Below are 8,804 nucleotides of genomic sequence, written 5' to 3' on the forward strand. Positions count from 1 at the left end.
GCAGGGGTTCCTGAGTTTTCCGCGCCGCCCACGTGCACAGTCGGGAGAAACTATCGGTGCGTATTCACAAGTTCTGAACGTCAAACTGCGTCCTCAGGTGGTGACTACACCGACGCCTCTCGTCGCTGTAACGGTCCGCTGCACAAAATGAAAACGATTTCTTTGCATTTAACGCTCCCCAGTCACCGGTGACGCTATGAAATCTGAGACTGACACGGACTCCACAGGCAAGTGACGTTGCCCACCCTAGGGAAAAAGCAACGGAAGACACAGGCACGAGAGACATTCAGGTCGACAGCACTTGGCCTCGCTCATCAAGCGAATTTCCTTGCAGTGCCCCGGCACATGGTCTTGTTTCGAAGAGCACCACTAGAGTACCGCAACTGCAAAGGCTAGTTTGTTGGCTCCTCAGTGGCTGTTTACGAACGCTCTCAAAAATCCTGTCCTTGCAAAAACACACCCACACTGTGCGCCTTCGTGGGCTGCATACTTCCCCTGTTGATCCACGTCGTCAATACAGAGTCAGAACCCCGGATTTTGCAGTCGGTTTCAGCGGAGCACGGGCATTGTCCTCTCCAGAGACTGCATCCGTCTACCCCGAGTCGGTTACATGCGTTCAACATCGTCTTTTTGTCCAGCGTCAGGACTTTGGCCATTCCACCCCGCCCTCCGCGAAACGAATCGGGAACGCCACATCAGGATTTCGGACCCGGCTGCTTCCTTGTGTCTCTCCGCTCAACGCACCCCCTTTATCTAACACCGCAGTCTCGCTGGCAAATACGCGAAATCTGTGGCGCATCGGAATCCTTTCGCACTTTACCCCTCCTCCCGCGCTGTTTCCGAAGCCGAACGCCTCGCGGCTGAGCGCACTGTTTCAACCGAGGGAAAGCCTCCTCTTCGCTTTCACTGGCGTTGCGGGTTGTGCCAATGCGCTTAGCTTTTCTGGGTTTTTCCGTCCGGGGACGCCGTTCAGCTGTCTAGGGCACTTTCCCGTAGATCTTGCTGCGAACGTTCAACTCCCGGATGTGCCGCGTGCTGCATCCTTGCCTCTGCGGACAGACATTCACTGCCGCGTCCACAGTCAATTTGGTCTTTTACAGTTTCACAAAAACACCACACCCTCTGCTCTGTAGCTTTTTTGTGTGTAGCTTTTGTGCGCCCACAAATCGAACGTGGGGTTCTTGCGCGTACGCGCGGTGTGGAAGTGAACTCTCCTGTGCAGCGAGGCGTTCTTGTCTAAGTTCACACACCGTTTGTCCAGTTTGCGCTCGGCCACTGTCTCCATTCACTGTCTCAGAAAAATACCGCCGGCGTTCTCCCACCGAGCGAGCGTGCGAATCCTGCTACGATCCGTCGGGTTCTGCCGCAAATGAGAGGCTGCGGCGAGGCAAGACCACACGGGGCACGCGCTCAGAGCGCGAAGCCGAGCGCGCCATGATGTGCCGTTGAATTTTCGGCTACACATTTGACCGCGTTCCTCAGCTGGAGAGCGACGGCGGCCTCTCGGTTTCCTGTGCGCGAGTACGCGCCGTTTTCCGTCCGGTCGTTGCGTGTGTCTTCAAAACCTTGCCTGGCGTTTTTTTCTTTTCCACGGAAGCGTCGACATCCCCCCTTTCCTGCGACCGGGAGAACCCCCTTTTCGATTCCTACACAAGACGGGAACCACAGTGCCTCAGCACATCCGGCCTCGGACTCGGCCGTGTGTGTGTGTGTGTGTGTGTGTGTGTGTCGCGGCTGCGTGAATGGCCGCGCACAGAAACGCTCACACTCCTCCCGTCTTTTCTGCGCGGAAGTGTGTCCTTTCACACTTTTCGCTGGAAACGCGATCCTTTCGAAGCACGGTGTAAGCTGTAGGGGAGACATGCCGTGAGTCGTCTTTCGGTTCGGCGGGCATCCCGGACACAAGTGCCGGCAACACCCCCAGAAAATTCACTGCGAGAAAAAGGCCAGGAAAGAGAGAGAGCACGGCCCGGCTGCATGCGCCGGCGGTTGGAGGCCAGAGAGCCTCCAGAGTGCCCGCTAGGTTGCGCTTCGCCGTATTGTACGACGCAGCAGGCGCTGGACGATGACCTTCTTTCCAAGGATGCGCGTCCGGTTTGACAGAAAAAACTCTCCGTAGGGGCCTGCACACAGGCGAAAGGTGCGTTGGATCACCTCTCGCGGCGTTTGACGGGGAGATCGCGCGCGTCACCTTCCCGAGCCGCTCTCACTGGAAGCTGGAAACAGCCGAGAGAGGCCCGGAGTGCCCTCCGTAGTGCTGTCTCTCGTGCATCCGGTTCGCCTTTTGGGCTGCCGCAGTCGAGCGACGTGCTCTTCTCTGCCGAAACACATCTTGTCTTTCTTTTGCCTGACGCATTTCTCTGCCCGCGCGGGGGAAACTGTGGTGTGCATGCCCGCCAAGCCGTCGCGGAGCTTTCTTGTCGTCTCTCCATGGGCCCCCCCCCAACAGCTGCCTCTGGCGCGGCCGGGGGTGCACTGCGACAAACGGGCACAGCCTCCTCAGGAGTGTCGCAATCTGCGTCCAGCGGTGTCCCTTCGTCTGCGAACGCTTCGCCTTCCTCGTCTGCTACCGCTTCGACGTCTCCGCTGATTGAAAACCCCGCGAGCGCCTTCCCAGCGCCGTACGGGCGACCTCTGGTAGACGCTCAGACCTCAGGCGTCTCCAGCGCGGCCCCGGCGGCCTCTGCAGCCAACTCGGGCGCGCTCATCGGTGCACTCGCTCCGCCTCCCGGGAGGTTCACTGGAAATCCGCCTGCGTCGCCGGGCGGCCGTCAGACCCAGCAGGCGCTGGGAGGCGGCCCGGTCAGCCGCGGAGGCTCCAGCAGACAGCGCGGCGAAGACAGGGGCGCACGGACCCCATCCGACGCTCGCGCTTTGCCCGGATCGGGCGGGAACGCGTCTGCGGGGCCGCGCAGCTGGGGCCCCGGGAGTCTGAATCAGCCAGGAAAGGGGGCGAGGGGGGATGGCGCCCAGCAGGCCGTGGCTGAGAGCCAGGAAGCGCCGCACCCCAGGGGGAATGGAGGCAACGCTCCTCCGTTCTCCAGCACCCCGTTCTCCAGCGCTCCGTTCTCCAGCGCTCCGCCTTTCTCGGGTTCGCCTGCATCGCAGGCCTCGGGCGGCGGCAGGTCGCGGCCGCAAGCGGGCGAGACTCGCGGGGCCTCTGGAGGACAGGCGCCGCACAAGTGGCGCGGCGGACCCGTCGCCGTTCCCGGGGGCTCGAGCAACAACGGAAGTCCGGCGACCGCGAATGCCCAGAAGTTTTACAAAACAAAGTTCTGTCCTTGGTACCCACTGCGGCGGTGTACCCACGGCGACCAGTGCAGCTGGGCACATTCTGAGCAGGAGCTCCGGGGGTTCGGAGGGGCCAGAAATCCGAGGGGAGCCTCGCCAGGCGGAAGCGTCTCCGGGGGCGGAGGGAGACAAGAAGGAAAGGGGCGAGAACGGAATGCAGGATCCAGCGGGGATCCCGGCACTCACGCCATCGACGGGTCTCCCAGCGGTACAGCCCTGGGCGGACTCGGCCTCGAGAGATCCGAAGGCGGCGACAACGGAGCGTTTGGAGCCGGGCAGGGACTCGGCGTGGCTGTGGGCGATCGTGGGGTGGAGGCTTCCCAGGGTCAGCATCACGGAATCGGAGGCCCACGGAGGGGAAATGTCGCCTCTGGCGGCGGCCTAATGGCTAGCGAAGATTCGGCGCCTGGGCCCCCCAGTGACAGGCCTACGGGGTCGGAACAACCGCACTACCGTGGCGGCATGGCCTGGGGAGGAGGCAGCCGCGGTTCAACGTCCAGCGGTTCTTACCATCACCCCCCTCCGCGTAGTGGAGGAGCCGAGACAGGCGGTGCGGCGAGCGGTAGAACGAGCGGCGGAATGTCTCACTACTCGCCCCATGCCAACAAGGAGACGCATGAGCATCCCTCGGATGCGTCTGGAGGTCCATCACGGAGCAGGGGAACTGGAGGAGCTCCTGGAACAGGAGACCGGCCCAGCCACGGACTCGCGCAAGACGCGGCTGGGCCGTCCGTTCTCTTTCAGACAGGTGGAGGGCCCCCCAGTAGCGGAAAGAATGCAGGTGGAGGCATTCTAGGCGGGGCGCACTCGAGTGGAGTTGGAAGTGGGGCGCACGCGGGAGGCGCTCATGGCGTGCTTTTTCACCACGGAGGGCCGGGAGGGTTTCACGGACCTGACAAGCGCAAGTTGTGTCCGTACTTGTCGCGGAAAACCGGTTGTTACAAAGGTGCCGATTGCCGCTTTGCACATTCGGAGGAAGAAGCTCTGAATGCGGCGTTTCGACACCAAGCGCTCATTGGTGGCCTTGCCGAACTGAGCGCGGATGGTTTGAAGCCTGGATGCATTCACCCTGTCGGGCCAGATGTGTGTGCCTCCGTGATGATGCAGAGATGCGACCCAGAAGGCCTCGGTCGAGGAGAGGGCCTTCTCCTCGATCCAGCAATGGGATTCCTTCCAGCACATCCAAAGGTATCGGAGAACTACGCATTGCTGGGCGCGATGGCGGGGTACGAGGGAGTTGGGTTTCTTCAGGGAGACGCCAGTTTGCCTTCGCAAGGAGGGGCGGCCCGAGACGACGGAGGACACGGCGCGAAAGAGAATCGGACGCCGGGGACAGGTGGAGGCGCGGCTTTGGGGGGACAGGGAGACGGGGACCAAAGGGATGTGCCTGCCAGTGGGACAGGCGGCGCGACAGGCGTTTGCGACACTGCTGGAGCCTCGCTGCACGCAGGAACTGGTTCGTGTGCGTCAGGACCAGGAGGGGCGCGTGGTGCCGGTGCCTCGCACCACCACACTCAGGGGCGTTTCACCGCCGCTCCAGGGCGTCGAGGAACCGGTCCGCAGGGGAGTGGGCGACAGCCTGACCCCGGCAGTCCCGCGGGCGGAAACGGAACGTCGCCTGCGTCTTTTGGGTCGGGACACCAGGCGCCGGGGAGTCACACGGGCGCACCGTCCAGAGAGCATGCGCCGCAGCGGTCGCCTCATCCCATGCAAAATGCGGCAGCAGCGGCGATTGCCGCTGCACGCTTGGACGCGAGTCCGGCCTCGATGGGGTCCTACTGGCTTCAGGCGTCCCACGCGCATGCGCTTCCACACGCAGCCCAAGCTGGCTCCATGGCCTCTGGACCCGCGACGCCGTCGGGGCCTTTAAGCCCCGTGTGTGTCCCCTTTGGGGGCGCGGGATCGGCTTCGCACCACGCGCTAATGGGACCGGGAGGACCGCCGAGCGCGCACCCTGGAGGGGCCCTCCTCGCTGCTGGGAACTCACGTGGACTCTATTTAGCTCCATTCGGCGGGCCGGGTTCCGGAGGCAGCGGAGGACTGGGCGTCGTGCCGGTCGTGATGCAGTTTCTGGCGTCCACGGAAGAGCTCAATGCAGCAGCGCCTTTGTTTTACGAGGACTAAGGCGCGAAGGCCGGTCGCAGAGAACGCTTCGACTGGATTTGCTAGACAAAATGCGTTAAGGCGTCGCGTGTCTTGTCGGCTCGTCAAAAACTTCGTTCCGTGCGTAGTGGCGTGCAGGAAGTCGGGAAAGACCGCTTCAAGAAACGGTGAACGGATCTGTGGTAGGCGTGGAGGCCGAAAGCAAAAGTGAAGGGAAAAGAACCGATATACGACCGTGTGTCAGTTTTTGGCTTCCGAGGGTGTGAACCTACGGAAACAAGCGCATCGTGAAACCGGTTTGTTCTTTCCGCGCAGCATGTGTTGCAGCCTGGTAAAAAGTCGGTTTGTCCGTGTCCGGTTCGCCCGCGTCAGGTACTGTTCTCGCCACATCGGTCATTTGAACCATATGTGCGCGTTTTCCGAGCTGCGTGCCTTGCATGATAACGCGTCATGGCATTGGTCACTTCCGTTTCCTTTGCGAAGCGGTTTGTCTCACGCCGACACACACTTCTCCACTCCTGGAGATTGTTTGGTGGAACGGTCCATGCGTTCGTCTGCCGCGCAACACGCCAACGCATCTTGCGACAGAAACTCCGAAAACAGCACAGTTCGCTTCAGAAGCGATTTGGGGTAGAAGGCAGTGTGCGCTCTGTGACCCGAATGCGGCAGCATAAGGCAGATCCAGTACACCTGCGCACACCCAGCAGACCCCCTGCTGACCGGTACCGCCGCGAAAGCAAGTTGTGTCACTTTCGTGACACAACTTCGTTTTCTGCAGATATCCCCACCTGAGGCGACATCTGTACCCTTCACTTTCGGCAACCTCCCACGTCGATGGGGCCCGCAAGGTGCGCACGTAACCCTTCGACGTTTCTTTCCCGTGCTAGGACGCTGCGGACCTTCAGCGGTCAGACGACGGCAGCAGGAAGGCATGTCGCTGGCCCACAACGTCGCGCGATTACGGCGGGTACAACGCCTAGACTTGTCTGGGGCACGGAAGAATTCCCACCGCCGCTGTCCACTCGCGAAAACGGGTTCCGAGATGCCCAGCACAAGAATGCACTGGAGTCGCGCACAAGCGCTCTGTGTGCCGTTCAGAGTGTCAGAGAGAGGCTTCGCGGTTTCCGCTCGACACAATACAGCAAATTTTAAACCGATGCGTTTTCTGCCTCCTAAAGAGTAACCGTTTCCCGTCCGACAGTATTTCCGTTCTTTTTTAGTGTTAGAAGGCGAAGAAAAGCCCTGTCAACATTCGGGCTCAGCAAATCGAGACGGCAACAGTACACTTCATCCCGGATTTACGCAACACCCTAGACAAAGCTAACCTAACGGAAGAGCGAGCCGACGTGGGTGCAAAAGTTGAGTCTCCCAAAGAGCCATATATCCTTTCCCAGCGGAGTGGGTACGCTGAGCATTTCTCGTGCCCCCACTTCCGTCACAGTTTTCCTGCAGTAACTGTCTATACAGCCGATCATATCCGAGCTTCCGGAACACGCGACTTTTCACTAAAACGGAGAAAGCCGCCTGGTCGAACCTGCCGCCCCTCGACGACAAAAATCCGAGAGGTCTTTTTCACTAAGCCGAAGGATCTGGAGCGAATCGCAGGTAATTTTTCCCGGAGGGGCATGCCGTCTTCTCGAAGCCTTTGGGCAGCTTTGCCTTTGCCTCCTCGTCGGAAAGAGTCGGTTGCACCATAACTTTGTCGCCGGGGAACCACCCTTCAGGGGTTGCGACGGGGTACTTCTCAGCCAGCTGAAACGTACAAACAGATTTGCAGAACCAGATTCACACGCTGATGCCTCCCGTGCTTCTCGTGACCGCACTCAACGCGCGGGGTACTGAGCACTTTCCCGAAACGCACACAACGCCTACGGCATCGACGCACTCTTCCGCTGCGACACACAGAGGTGAGCCGCTCCAGAGGAACAGGTCTAGTACGGCTGCGGAGCACCGGCGCTCTGAAGTGGACAGACTGACTAACGGCGCATTCATTTTGGTCGGAGGCAAACCCGGTTCAGCCGCTCTCGTACCTGCAGGCCGTCGAGCACCCTGAGAACCTCTTTGAAGTTTCTGCCCACAGTCACGGGGTAGAGGATGAGCGCCTTTACACGGCGGTCAGGCCCGATGTAGATGGCTGCGCGACATGTCACGGGAATGCCCGCTTGGTCCTTTTCTTCAGGATCCATGATGCCCAGGTCGTTCGCCAACTTGCGCTCCGGATCAGCAATGATGGGGAAGGGGAGATCGCCAGCGAGATTCGCCACGCTCATGATATCCTTTGCCCAGTCCTGTGTTCACAAAGGTAGAACCGAGAGGGCTACCAGCAGGTGAAAAACAGCCTCTGCTGCAAACAACGGTATACGCGCTGCAGGAAAACAACGCGAACCGGTTCCTTTTTTCTTCGTCTTTAGGCGCCTTTTTGGGGGAAGCGACGCCGTCTCGCACGGCGGCTCATCAGGCTCGGGCGGTTGCATGTCCTCCGGCTAGAGAAAACGCACGCATTTGATCTGAATGTCGCGAAACGCGCCGGCGGGGGGATGGATTCCTTTTCCAACGCAGACGCGCGACGCGTCTCTCGGCAGACCTACCTTGTGGCAGGTGACGCTGTCGCAGGAGAACCCGACCAACTTGCAGTTCCTCTTTGCGAACTCTGGGGCCATCTTCGCAGCTTGCGCGAGTTCCGTCGTGCACACGGGGGTGAAATCATGGGGGTGACTGCATCCACACACACTCCTGAACAACACGAATCGATGCAGGCTCTTTTTTTCAACACGGGGGCCCCGCCCGTTCCGTCAGGTGCTATCCATGCAGTTGAGCGCGGACACTTCACGACTCGCAGCTCTGCTGGAGTGTCCAGCTTGAGGCGTTTCGGTCCATGGTACCTTTTTTATACGAGAGAGACTTGAAGAGGACTTGTCTGTGGTCCGCGAAAATCCGCACGAACGAAACTCAGACCACCCGCCCCTGCCGTTCCTCGACCTCCTCTCGAGAACGGACACAGTGCAAAATCACTAGACGACAGCAGGTTCTCAGAATCCGTCTGCAACTCTAGCCCCGCCTCTTCGATGAGGAGTCGACTGAATCGCCCAGCACTCTGCGGCTTACTGCCCCAAAACAGATCCGACAACGGCCGCGCCTGTGGCGTTCACTCGGCTTCTGCAAGGACAGGTGGGCGAGAGCGGAAACAGGGATTCGCCTGAAGGCGCAGAGTTCCTACCTCATAAGCAGTCCCCACGAATCGCCGAGGAAGTCGTAGAGCTTCATTTTGTTGTCCGGGACACCGGAGGCATCCGCGTGGATGTCCGGGAACTTGCTGCCGAGAACCAACATGATTTGAGTTGCTCTGCTGCAGCACAAGCGTTGGACAGCGACAAAAGTTTACACCATGAAGCGACGGGGGGGGGGGGGGG

At 60.3% G+C, this 8,804-nt stretch overlaps 2 protein-coding genes across 2 annotated transcripts; one reads left to right on the forward strand and one right to left on the reverse strand.

Annotated features, from left to right (window-relative positions):
* Positions 1 to 2,430: 2,430 nt before the first annotated feature.
* On the forward strand, positions 2,431 to 5,415 carry NCLIV_053630 (putative zinc finger (CCCH type) protein; the record flags this gene model as incomplete). The annotated part of the gene is made up of 1 exon (XM_003884915.1): positions 2,431 to 5,415. The coding sequence occupies one exon, from the start codon at positions 2,431 to 2,433 to the stop codon at positions 5,413 to 5,415; it is 2,985 nt and encodes a 994-aa protein (XP_003884964.1).
* A 1,554-nt stretch (positions 5,416 to 6,969) lies between these two features.
* NCLIV_053640 (putative peroxidoxin 2) lies at positions 6,970 to 8,724 on the reverse strand (the record flags this gene model as incomplete). Its single annotated transcript, XM_003884916.1, has 4 exons — positions 6,970 to 7,146; positions 7,425 to 7,682; positions 7,983 to 8,109; positions 8,612 to 8,724. 4 exons carry the CDS (start codon positions 8,722 to 8,724, stop codon positions 6,970 to 6,972), a joined length of 675 nt encoding a protein of 224 aa, XP_003884965.1.
* Between the last annotated feature and the right edge of the window lie 80 nt (positions 8,725 to 8,804).

This window comes from Neospora caninum, chromosome XI (genome assembly GCF_000208865.1).
Source record: "Neospora caninum Liverpool complete genome, chromosome XI".
NCBI lineage: Eukaryota > Apicomplexa > Conoidasida > Eucoccidiorida > Sarcocystidae > Neospora > Neospora caninum.